General features: G+C 41.9%; 1 protein-coding gene across 1 annotated transcript in view; it reads right to left on the bottom strand.

Annotated features, from left to right (window-relative positions):
• LOC118386437 (contactin-associated protein-like 5) overlaps positions 1-12980 on the bottom strand; it is a 117734-nt gene that overhangs the window by 56846 nt on the left and 47908 nt on the right. Inside the window, exons 2-3 of the mRNA XM_052522951.1 lie at positions 12194-12304; positions 6290-6483 (exon numbers count right to left, since the gene is read on the bottom strand). Of these exons, the coding sequence (XP_052378911.1) occupies positions 6290-6483; positions 12194-12304 (305 nt within the window). The remainder of the gene's footprint in view (positions 1-6289; positions 6484-12193; positions 12305-12980) is intronic.

The following is a 12980-nucleotide window of genomic DNA, read 5'->3' as shown; positions in this document are numbered from 1 at the left end:
CTAAGGTCAGGGCGTGGCAATCTCTAAGCTTTACAGGAATGTGGTTCTGAAAATAGGCCGCAACACCGCCATCGTTGGCATTTCTGTGTGGTAGCTGGTCCCCTGCAGGAAAGTAAGGTGCCGGAGGTCCCTCCTTCCCCTCTGGACATCGAAGGGTCCCCGGCATACACGATACGGGCCATTCTGGACTCGAGACGCCGGGTGAGGGGCCTGCAGTACGTCGTGGACTGGGAGGAGAGGTGCTGGGTACCGATGGGGGACATTTTGGATCTGTCAATGTTGAGGGATTTCCATCGCCTGCATCCGGATCGCCCTGTGCCACGTCCTCCGGGTCGACCTCAAGGCCGGTGTCGGCACACTGCCGGTGGCTCCCCTTCGGGTGGCGCTTGGCGGTCGTAGTCGCCGGCCTACTAGCTGCCACTGATTCTTTCCTCCTCCTCCTTATGTGTTTATTGGTTAAACCTGTTTTGAGTTTGTTGTAATTAGTTGGGCTTTATTAGTCAGCCGGCCCGCCCGTTTCTTTGTGTGGGATTAATTATTGTAATATTTGTGTTTGGTGTAGACGAACCTGTTGGTTTATGTTCGTGGAGTTCGCTGGACAGTTTTGTTTTGAGCACCCAGTGTTTTGTGGGGTGGCCGTTGTTCACCGTGTGTGCATTAAAAGAGCACTATATTGAACTATCTGTTTCCTGCGCCTGACTTCCCACTCACGACACCCAGAATGTTACAAATGTTGTCATTTTATAACAGGTGATGATCAGCAGAAATAAGGGAGTACTAACTAACTCTCATTGTTGTAGATGTGAGTTTCTCTTTTAAACAATCCCCTGGCTTTGTACACAGCTAATAGCTAACATTCGCCAGAGCAAGCGAGCTACAATCAAAAAGCCTGTGTGTGTTCTGTTATTCATCTGGGTGATGTGATCAATCCATTTATTACAGGGGGAGAAAGATCATACATCATTTTTGGAGAAATGTCCTCTGGTCTGATGAAACAAAAATATAACTGCTTGGCCATAATGACCATCGTTATGTTTGGAGGAAAAAGGGGGAGGCTTGCAAGCCGAAGAACACCATCCCAACCATGAAGCATGGGGGTGGCAGCATCATGTTGTGGGGGTGCTTTGCTGCAGGAGGGACTGGTACACTTCACAAAATAGATGGCATCACGAGGAAAGAAAATTATGTGGATACAAGCAACATCTCAGGACATCTGTCAGGAAGTTAAAGCTTGGTCGCAAATGGGTCTTCCAAATGGACAATGACCCCAAGCGTACTTTCAAAGTTGTGGCAAAATCGCTTTTGGACAACAAAGTCAAGGTATTCGCTTGGCTATCACAAAGCCCTTACCTCAATCCTATCATACATTTGTGGGCAGAACTGAAGAAGCGTGTGCGAGCAAGGAGGTCTACAAACCAGACTCAGTTACACCAGTTCTGTCAGGAGTGTGTTTGACCCAAGTTAATGGGAATGCTACCAAATACTAATTGAGCGTATGTAAACTTCTGACCCACTGGGAATGTGATGAAATTAACAATTCCCTCTACTATTATTCTGATTGTTCACATTCTTAAAATAAAGTGGTGATCCTAACTGACCTAAAACAGGGATTTTTTTTACTTGGATTAAATGTCAGGAATTGTGAAAAACGGAGTTTAAATGTATTTGGCTAAGGTTTATGTAAACTTCCTACTTCAACTGTAGGCTTTGTATATCATAGTGGAGACGCAAGACTTGCAACCTTGGCTATACCCAATAGATACTATTATGGGCCTATAACATTCACATAATAATGAAGTCAGATAGTGAATCATATTGGGGTCATAGACATTCTACTTTGACCATTAGACCACGCTCTTAAGCTAACCAATTTCCACATGGTAATAGACTACCTATTGAATGGCCCGTGGGCTGCTCAAGCCTGCATGTACTGGAAGACTAGAGAGCTGGAAATAAGGGATGAACAGAAGTAGAGGGAGCTTGTGTTCTGATGTATATGGTCATGTGTTCAATCAGGGGTAATGAGAGCCTGCGAGCAGCACTCGGCACTAATAGGTTTGTTAGTCTGTTTATCGTCGCACTTTAAACCAAGTATAACTTATGAATGGTTAATGAAGCCTTTCATAAGGCCTAAATGAATGCTTAACAGATCTCCTATTACATAATATGTTACCTGTTAATCAAGGTTCAAAACAAATGTGTGACCTAAACTGTGAGATAAAAGATTACTTTTAAGAAGCGTAGGTTTTAACTAAGCACAACCTGTTTACATCTTTATTTCCTTCACATTTGTATGCAACAACGACAATGTTGCAGCTGTTCTGGCCTCTCAGTGTCTTTGATCCTGGATACCTGGTGACAATTACCAGCAGCATGTCAATGAATACCATTCTCAAAAAAAAATGTGCCCTGTCTGATTCACAGGAGGGAATAAAAGTTTCTGAAAAGTGCCGTGTGCCCGAGATCAAAAGAATCAGTGACACCTTTCATGGAGAATAAAGAGCGGGTTGAACCTCGGAAACCTTTACAGCACCATGGTTTGAATGAGAGTGACATTCACCTCTTCTTTATTAAGGACAAAGTCTCTCGGAGAACGGAAGAACAAACCTCATGAGATTTACTGGTGGAATAAAGGTTCAATGAAAAATAAATGTTAAGTGTTACGGTTATCAGCACTTTTAGAACTTTATAGTACATAATATAATTGATGTCGCATTAACCCTTTCAAACATGCCCAGTAGGCAGAATTAGCCTGTGACCTATGCTACAAGGTTAGCATTTAGAAACAAAGTGAATCATTTCTAATCTCAATGTCAAATAGATTAACACAGTGCCTCCTTCTCTGTGGCTGACATGAGTAAGACATTTAAGCGTGTTGACCCTATAGCAAGGCTGTCGGCCCAGACGGCATCCCTAACTGAGTCCTCAGAGCAGACCAGTTGCCTGGAGTGTTTAACAACATATTCCATCGCTCCCTATCCCAGACCGCTGTCCTAACATGCTTCAAGATGTCCACCATTGTTCCTTTACCCAAAAAGCAAAGGTAATTGAACTAAATGACTATTGCCACGGAGCACTCACTTCTGTCATCATGAAGTGCTTTGAGAAACTAGTCAAGGACCATATCACCTCTACCTTACCTGACACCATAGACACAATTACATTTGCTTACCGCCCCAATAGATACACAGACACTGCACACTGCCCTATCCCATCTGGACAAGAGGAATACCTATGTAAGAATGCTGTTCATTGACTATACAGTGCCTTGCGAAAGTATTCGGCCCCCTTGAACTTTGCAACCTTTTGCCACATTTCAGGCTTCAAACATAAAGATATAAAACTGTATTTGTTGTGAAGAATCAACAACAAGTGGGACACAATCATGAAGTGGAACGACAATTATTGGATATTTCAAACTTTTTTAACAAGTGTCCCACTTGTTGTTGATTCTTCACAAAGAAATACAGTTTTATATCTTTATGTTTGAAGCCTGAAATGTGGCAAAAGGTCGCAAAGTTCAAGGGGGATGAATACTTTCGCAAGGCACTGTAGCTCAGCATTCAACACCATAGTACCCTCCAAGCTCATCATCAAGCTCGAGGTCCTGGGTCTAAACCCCACCTTGTGCAACTGGGTCCTGGACTTCCTGATGGGCTACCCCCAGGTGGTGAAGGTAGGAAACAACACCTCCACTTCACTGATCCTCAACACTGAGGTCCCACAAGGATGCGTTCTCAGCCCCCTCCTGTACTCACTGTTCACCCATGACTGTGTGGCCACGCATGCCTCCAACTCAATAATCAAGTTTGCAGATGAAACAACAGTTGTAGGCCTGATTACCAACAATGATGAGACAGCCTACAGGGAGGAGTTAAGGGCTGGGAGTGTGGTGTCAGGAAAAAAAACACTCACCTAATGTCAATAAAACAAAGAAGCTGATCGTGGACATCAGGAAACAGCAGAGGGAGCATCACCCTATCCACATCGACGGGTCCGCAGTGGAGAAAGTGGAAAGCTTTCTCGGATGCGGGTCCTCAGCATACACATCACTGACAAACTGAAATGGTCCACCCACACAGACAGTGTGGTGAAGAAGATGCAACAGCGCCTCTTCAACCTCAGGAGACTGAAGAAATTTGGCTTGGCACCTAAAACCCTCAAAAACTTTTACAGATGCACAATTGAGAGCATCCTGTCAGGCTGTATCACTGCCTGGTACAGCAAATTTTACAGATTTGATAGCCGTCAAAAAATTACGATGGAACTTTTGTTGCAGAAATGTAGTTTGTTTTGTTAGAACAATTTCATTTTCAGCCTCTTTGTATGTAATGGCTGACCAAAAATACCAATCATTACCCTGATCTATTTGTTTAATAAGAGTTAGAAACATATGATGCGCTCTCCAAGTTAAAGATTTTAATTTTATTAACAAGGCTATTATTGTGAAATTATTGTGGCAATTTTCTTGGCCAAAGCAAGTTTAACATTCTATCCCTTTCTTTGAATGTCAATACTTTTATGAGACACAAAGTACACACATTCCCTCCAAGCAAAGTACATCTGAGAATCGACTACGGCACTATGCTCTCGAAAACTATCATTGAGATGACAACTTATGAGGCATTAAAGTGTCTAAAATACATTTCTTTGGGGAGAAGATATGCAGCGACAGTAATAATTGTGTACTGATGAACACTCTACTATGATTCCTCATATCTTTCCACTATGAGGAATCAAGGATCACCTGCCATTAAGTGACAAAAGCAAGGAGATGAAGATAGATTATCCACTGGACACAGAGGTCAGTTCAACATCTAGTTTTGATTTACATTTGGTTGAGTTGTGAAATCAACAAAAAATCTCACCATGTCATTGGATTTAGGTTCAAGTTTGGGTGAATTATTTAAAAACAATACATTAATTACTTTTTTCAAATCGAATCAGTTTTCCACGTTGATTCAACATAATCACAGATTTTTTTTGGTTGAAATGACATGGAAACAATGACATTGATTCAACAATTTTGTGCCCAGTGGGATGGGTGTGGAGTGATATGCACCATAAGAGCCCCAAGCTGGCTTGTCAGCACAGTTATGTCCACTACTCTGAATCTAATGGCTCCTACACCTCTCACACACACAACAATAGTGCAAGGTTTATGTCTGCTTGGTTACAAGTGACAGCACCTAATAGAAAGGTCACTGGAATTGCTGCGGCATCCCTTGCAACACCTCAATGACCAGAAACAGAAGTGTTGTTGGCCTATGGTTGGGCCTAGCCTACATAACTACTACATGAGCATCAGGTAGGCTCAGAATGACTGTACCGGGAAAAATAAAAGGAGTAGTCGGGCTAAACTCTTTCACCCATCTGTTTCTGAGAGTGTGAGTAATGAAAAGTTCACACCTCCAGGGTGAGACATGGCATCCATTTTGATGAGGCAATAATGGGACTTGATAAGTAAATCAATCTTTCCTCCTCCAGAGTGTGACTTTTCAATGACACTGCATCTGTGGGGGGGAAATGGACAGGGAGCCAACTGCACCATATCTGAATCGTGTGTGGACATGAATAACATTATTATTCCACAACCTGGAATGGTGTGATAGAGGAACATGTGTTTAGGCCTGTCCAGGGGGTTGTAGTTGCCTGAAGAGTTGCAACATGCAGTATGTTTGTCCAGGGGGTTGTAGTTGCCTGAAGAGTTGTATGTGCATCTGTAAAAGTCATCCTTTGTTTTGATTTTAAACCACAGGAACAAAAACAAGTCTAGAAAGCTTGATAACCGTTTGTCTGTCCCTCATGGCAATACTAAACAGAAGTAAAGACTTGAAAGAGTGGATTAAAACTCCCTTTTATCCGGCAGAAGGAAGATATAGAGCTCAGATGCTGAGTCACACGTTTCTTATCCAGAAGTGGTATTTAGAAGTGCCATACATTCTTCCATACATTCAGTCTGATTCAAATCTACTTCAGCAAACCAAACACATTTATGTCAGCATGTTCCTCTGAGTTGACAGGTAGAAGGCAAACTAGGTAGCTACGTATATCCCCAAGGATGTCTGTCGTTACTGTCAGATATAACGCCTCTTCGGAGCGTTGTCATGAGGAATGCCAGTTATAGAATTGAAGCTCTCGCATATAAATGAACAAGCTTGGCAAAGTTAACAGCCTGAATTTTTTTAAAGGATTAAAATAGAGAACAAAGTCTTGTACGGTAAATAAATAATCAATGCGGAGACTCACCCCCACCCCGAGAGTAAATCTACAGTATGATGCAACTCACCCCCACCCCGTCCTCCTGTCGGTACTGCTTCCAGGCTCGGCCTGTGTCACTGAACAGGAGCAGGTAGCCGCTGACCCAGTCTGAGCCTCCGTAGCGCCCCTGTGTGGCGACGGCCGTCACCTCCATCCTGTCCCTGAGGTCCAGCTGCAGCCAAGGCTGTCTGTCTGTCACCTGGGGAGACCAGCCTCCCGCTCCTCGGGAGACCAGAGAGAGAAAACAGCTCAGAACAGGAAGGTGTAGAAAGTGACCTAGCATGTGACACAGCAGGAGTAGAACACACACACACACACATACACACACACACACACACACACACACACACACACACACACACACACACACACACACACACACACACACACACACACACACACACACACACACACACACACACACACACACACACACACACACGCACAAACGGATGCGTAGTCCAGACAGCTAGCTCCAGTGCGAAATATTATTTTCCTTAAAACTCCAGCCGATTCAGAGAATATGGAATGTGTGCGAGAGAGTGGGACAGGTCACTGTGGCAGTGATAATGACTACAGAGGTGTGAGTCTGCTTTGTCAGACAGGAATAATAAGGCATTATTCAGCTGGGCATTTGGATGAATTAATTCAGACTCCCTGGCTGTACTCTACTATAGGTTAGAATGATCTAAACCCTGTCTAAAAGCAATTTGATTTAATGTAGCCTTATTGGAGGTGATTTGGACAGTGCACTAGTGCACTGTAAAAGGGTTACTGTCAATTCAACAGTAGCTTACAGAGAGCTCAGTGGTACAAGTACAATTCTGTATTTAATATTACAGAACACCTGCTGTAATATGAATACGGTATCAAAGCAAGTACTGTATAATGACACACAGTACAATATTGTAAAATGTACTGTGTTATGCTGTAAAAAAAATGAAATGCTGCCATAATCAGAATGAATTAATAAATGAATACATGAAATTCATTGGCGGGAAGCGGTTTGTATTTCACAGTATTTTACTGTAATTACAAGGGCTTGGTGCAAGCAGATTGGCTGCTGGGTAAAGTGTTTACACATTACAGCATATTAATTCATATTTGGTGTATTATATCACTTGCACGTCTAGAGGCCTTAACAAAGGCTTCCAAACTGGCAGTGACAATAGGGCAAAACAGACCAAAAAGAAATGGCAAAATGTTGAACCATTTCAGGTTTAAGACTTGCTGCCACTCCAATCTGTCCCCTATACAATTTTAATTGAAATAACCACATTGACTGGACTTCGCTAAACACCCGCAGATCTCTACATTACTCCCTTTTTTGTTCACAAAGCCCTTCTTCATAAACAGCCATCTTATCTAACTTTGCTGTTGAAATATTTGTTATTTTTTACCTTTGTTTAACTAGGCAAGTCAGTTAAGAACAAATTCTTATTTACAATGACAGCCTAGGAACAGCGGGTTAACTGCCTTGTTCAGGGGCAGAACGACAGATTTTTAGCTTGTCAGCCATGGGATTTGATCTTGCAAACGTTTAGTTACTGACCCAACGCTCTATCCGCTAGGCTGCATGCTGCCCCACTATGTCACGGCCTGGCCATAGAGAGGCTTTTTATTCTCTATTTTGGATAGGCCAGGGTGTGACTAGGGTGGGCGTTCGATGTTCTTTTTTCTATGTTTTTGTATTTCTTTGTTTTTGGCCAGGTGTGGTTCTCAATCAGGGACAGCTGTCTGTCGTTGTCTCTGATTGAGAACCATACTTAGGCCGCCTGTTTTCCCACTATGGGTTGTGGGTAGTTGTTGTCTCTGATTGAGAACATTTACATTTACATTTACTTAGGCCGCCTGTTTTCCCACTATGGGTTGTGGGTAGTTGTTGTCTCTGATTGAGAACCATACTTAGGCCGCCTGTTTCCCCACTATGGGTTGTGGGTAGTTGTTGTCTCTGATTGAGAACCATACTTAGGCCGCCTGTTTTCCCACTATGGGTTGTGGGTAGTTGTTGTCTCTGATTGAGAACCATACTTAGGCCGCCTGTTTTCCCCACTATGGGTTGTGGGTAGTTGTTTTCCATTTCAGTGTTTGCACCATACGGGACTGCTTTGGTTTTAATTTATTCTCTTGTTCTTTTGTATATAGTGTTCAGTTAATTAAAGGCAATATGAACGTGTACCACGCTGTGCTTTGGTCTACTCCTTCTTCCTCAGATGAAGAGGATCGTTACACACTATATAGTAATCTGAGTTGTCTAACCCGTTCACAGCTTTGAACTCTTGAGGTCCCTAGGGTCTCCACAAAGCTAAAGGTCAATCTGCTTTTGTTTTTTTGGCACCGTATTGCTGGAACACAATTCAAAATACATTTAATCTTGATGTTCTGGTGCCGTTCCGGCAATTTTAAAGTATTGTTTGAGGACTTATTTGTGGAGGAACGTAACCGTTTTTCAGGATGATTTGTGATGTTTTATTTATGCTTCCCATGACTGTGTTTTTGTATTTTAATGTGTGTATGCATGCAGTAGTGTCTGTATAATGTGTCTACATTGTATTATACAGGGTGAATTTGGAAAAGAGACCTAGGTCTCATGTCTTTCCTGTTAAAAAAAGAAAAAGATGAAATAAATATTATGCACTTCTGCAAAATCCCTTCTAAATTGGAAATCTAGTAACTGTAAGACTCTCAAGACTGGTTGGTTCTAGAGGTTTTGCGTGTCTCCTCTGAGTTAGGGAAGACTGCCTTAAGTTACTGTGCCCCTCATTCCTGGAATGACCTGCAGGTCACTCTAAAACTTGATTCTTAAGTCTCATAAGGTAAATTTAGCTCTCTGTTAACAAATGTGACCAATGGAAACTGCGCGTTTTGGTTTATTGTATTTGTTTTTACTGCCCTTTTGAATTTAACAATTGATATGAAATTCTAACTCTAATTTTGTAAGGATCATTGTTGTTCACATTAGATATGTTGTTTTCAGAGAACCATTGAAAACTAAACCCTGGTCTCAATGCTTTCCGCTGGTTAAATAAAGGTTCATAAAAAAAAACGTATTAACAAACAAATGTACAATATGCTGCAGTAAATTGTTTTACTGTTGATAATACCAAATATGTGTGTATAAATGACAGTTTTCCGTTACAGTGTGGTATAAGGCTATGCCTTATGTATCAGTCTTGGTAGTGCGCTAGACTGATCCTTCCAGCCGGATCTGAACTAATTTGAGTTTGTCTTTCTGGTCGTGAACCATTAATGGCTTCAATACTGTAGGTCTTCCTTGGAAAAACAGAGGTAAACATGAAACCAAAACAACTAACAATAGGCTTTGAACCTAGCCTGATATTGGTATTCAGCATTCTGTTACACGCCGTGTCGTTACTCTAAAATATGAACAGTCTTGATAACCCTTAGCTTGCAAACCTCCCAGATAAACTAACAGAGAAACAGACACGCTAGCAGAGAATGATTAAGAAAAAAAACCTCTCCATTTAAGCTATGCATTTCAAGTATATGGGAAGCTTGTTGAAGCGTTAGGTGAGAAGTAGATCTAATGTATTTTGGTGATAGAAACCCCCCACTATTTTGTTTGTGTGTCCATCCATTGAATTTCTAATTTAATTTCAAGATTTACTGAGGGAAACACATTGCCCAGTCAATCTCCATCATATATAGCACTGTTATGAGTTCAGTGGCTAAGATTCCACAGGGGGTGGAAATATTGTAAAGTATGGTGTGTTTTTTTAAAGATGAGTTTAATCCCCACAGCTACTCAGTCGTTGAGCGGAAGAAGACAGGTTAGCTCTGGCAGAAAGGTTCATTACTCAGCTGCTGAAGGCTGGTACACACCACCATGGGAGCAGATGAGTACAGCATATCAAACCAGAGTCTGAGCCACTGAGGAAGCATCGTTTATGGTTGTTACAGACACACGTAGGGGGGTTGGCCGTGGCTAAAAATAACCCAGGGTACAGTCAGCGTTTGATGGACACGGTGTGAAAAATATGTGTGCATATCTGCTACCTTGGAAGGTCTGTGGTTGTTATATTTTTATAAGTATGGCCATACAGTGAAGAGCAGTTTAGAAGGCAGGCATGAATGTACAATTCCAGCAACGCTACGTTGTTGCCACATTGACTACAAACCAGACTGAGGAGTATGGATTACATGGGACAATTAGGTTGGCCTTTGAGTTGATCAATACTTTGACACGTTTTAATTTACACGAGTGAGAGCCACGGATGTTTAGTGATCAGACGCAGGTAGCTGACTCTAAATGAAACAGCTGGCAATTAATCTAACTGCTCACAACCATAGAATTAGATGACAAGAAATTGTTGTTTACAATCCATTGATCAAATAATTTATAGCTATACACGGATAATTTATGTTTATTAATTAAGCTACATGTGGAAATGAAATGTTAAACAAACATACTTCGGCACGTGATGTTCATGGGAAGTAGGCATCATCAGGATCATTATTACTGATATGTCTACTCAGTGTTGAGCATGGTCTTAGTCTTTACTCACCATCTCGTCTGTTGAGCATGGTCTTAGTCTTTACTCACCATCTCGTCTGTTGAGTTTGGTCTTAGTCTTTACTCACCATCTCGTCTGTTGAGTTTGGTCTTAGTCTTTACTCACCATCTCGTCTGTTGAGCATGGTCTTAGTCTTTACTCACCATCTCGTCTGTTGAGCTTGGTCTTAGTCTTTACTCACCATCTAGTCTGTTGAGCATGGTCTTAGTCTTTACTCACCATCTCGTCTGTTGAGCATGGTCTTAGTCTTTACTCACCATCTCGTCTGTTGAGCATGGTCTTAGTCTTTACTCACCATCTCGTCTGTTGAGCTTGGTCTTAGTCTTTACTCACCATCTCGTCTGTTGAGCATGGTCTTAGTCTTTACTCACCATCTCGTCTGTTGAGCTTGGTCTTAGTCTTTACTCACCATCTCGTCTGTTGAGCATGGTCTTAGTCTTTACTCACCATCTCGTCTGTTGAGCATGGTCTTAGTCTTTACTCACCATCTCGTCTGTTGAGCATGGTCTTAGTCTTTACTCACCATCTCGTCTGTTGAGCTTGATCTTAGTCTTTACTCACCATCTCGTCTGTTGAGCTTGGTCTTAGTCTTTACTCACCATCTCGTCTGTTGAGCATGGTCTTAGTCTTTACTCACCATCTCATCTGTTGAGCTTGGTCTTAGTCTTTACTCACCATCTCGTCTGTTGAGCTTGGTCTTAGTCTTTACTCACCATCTCATCTATTGAGCATGGTCTTAGTCTTTACTCACCATCTCGTCTGTTGAGTTTGGTCTTAGTCTTTACTCACCATCTCATCTATTGAGCATGGTCTTAGTCTTTACTCACCATCTCGTCTGTTGAGCTTGGTCTTAGTCTTTACTCACCATCTCGTCTGTTGAGCTTGGTCTTAGTCTTTACTCACCATCTCGTCTGTTGAGTTTGGTCTTAGTCTTTACTCACCATCTCGTCTGTTGAGCTTGGTCTTAGTCTTTACTCACCATCTCGTCTGTTGAGCTTGGTCTTAGTCTTTACTCACCATCTCGTCTGTTGAGCTTGGTCTTAGTCTTTACTCACCATCTCGTCTGTTGAGCATGGTCTTAGTCTTTACTCACCATCTCGTCTGTTGAGCATGGTCTTAGTCTTTACTCACCATCTCGTCTGTTGAGCTTGGTCTTAGTCTTTACTCACCATCTCGTCTGTTGAGCATGGTCTTAGTCTTTACTCACCATCTCGTCTGTTGAGCATGGTCTTAGTCTTTACTCACCATCTCGTCTGTTGAGCATGGTCTTAGTCTTTACTCACCATCTCGTCTGTTGAGCTTGGTCTTAGTCTTTACTCACCATCTCGTCTGTTGAGCATGGTCTTAGTCTTTACTCACCATCTCGTCTGTTGAGCTTGGTCTTAGTCTTTACTCACCATCTCGTCTGTTGAGCTTGGCGAAGTGTGGAGCGTTACTGATGGAGGACTGCGAGGACCTCTCAAAGGAGGCCTGAAGAAGATTTGATACCAAAGGGCCATCACAGTTATCTAAAAAGACCAAAACCAGAACACTCAGGTCAGTAAGATCATAAAGTAGTCTGAAAACTGTAGCAAATATGCTTTCCACATACATTTTATAACATTGAAAGGGTCCTATTTCCTGTGATCTCCTTGAGCATGTATTGTACTGTCTTCAGTGAATGATTGACGACATTCAAGTGAGGTTCACTGGCTCCAGTATCTGCCAAATGACAGTGTATTGTATGTGCAGACAAACGTGACAACCAACTCATTAAACTCTGATGGCATTAGACACAAAATATGGGAAAGACAAATGGTTCTGAGAAGGGTTATACCTAATGCTTCATTTCAAAGTCATGCACAGGTTGATGAAATATGAGTTCTCCTAACTTTGTCTCTTCGTTTACCAAGCTTTACCGTTCTTTGTGGACTGGGAGACTTAACTAATTACATGTCTCATAAATGAGTCAAATATTTTGGCATTTGTGATGGAGCACCACAGTGAAAGTTAATTTACCCATTGTTGTTATAGTCCTTGATACAATAATGATGGGAAATACAATTATTCTCATTATAAATGATCAGTCATGAGTCATATATCATTGATTCATAGTGGATAATACATGGTTTCCAACATTCTGAAGCTAGCCCTCTTCATCTAGGAATGCGCACCATTTTGTTTACGTTTGTCTCTAGAGAATGT

Source organism: Oncorhynchus keta, chromosome 7 (genome assembly GCF_023373465.1).
Source record: "Oncorhynchus keta strain PuntledgeMale-10-30-2019 chromosome 7, Oket_V2, whole genome shotgun sequence".
Classification (NCBI taxonomy): domain Eukaryota; kingdom Metazoa; phylum Chordata; class Actinopteri; order Salmoniformes; family Salmonidae; genus Oncorhynchus; species Oncorhynchus keta.
Note: the sequence above shows the minus strand (reverse complement) of the source record. Positions and strands in the feature narration are given on the sequence as shown.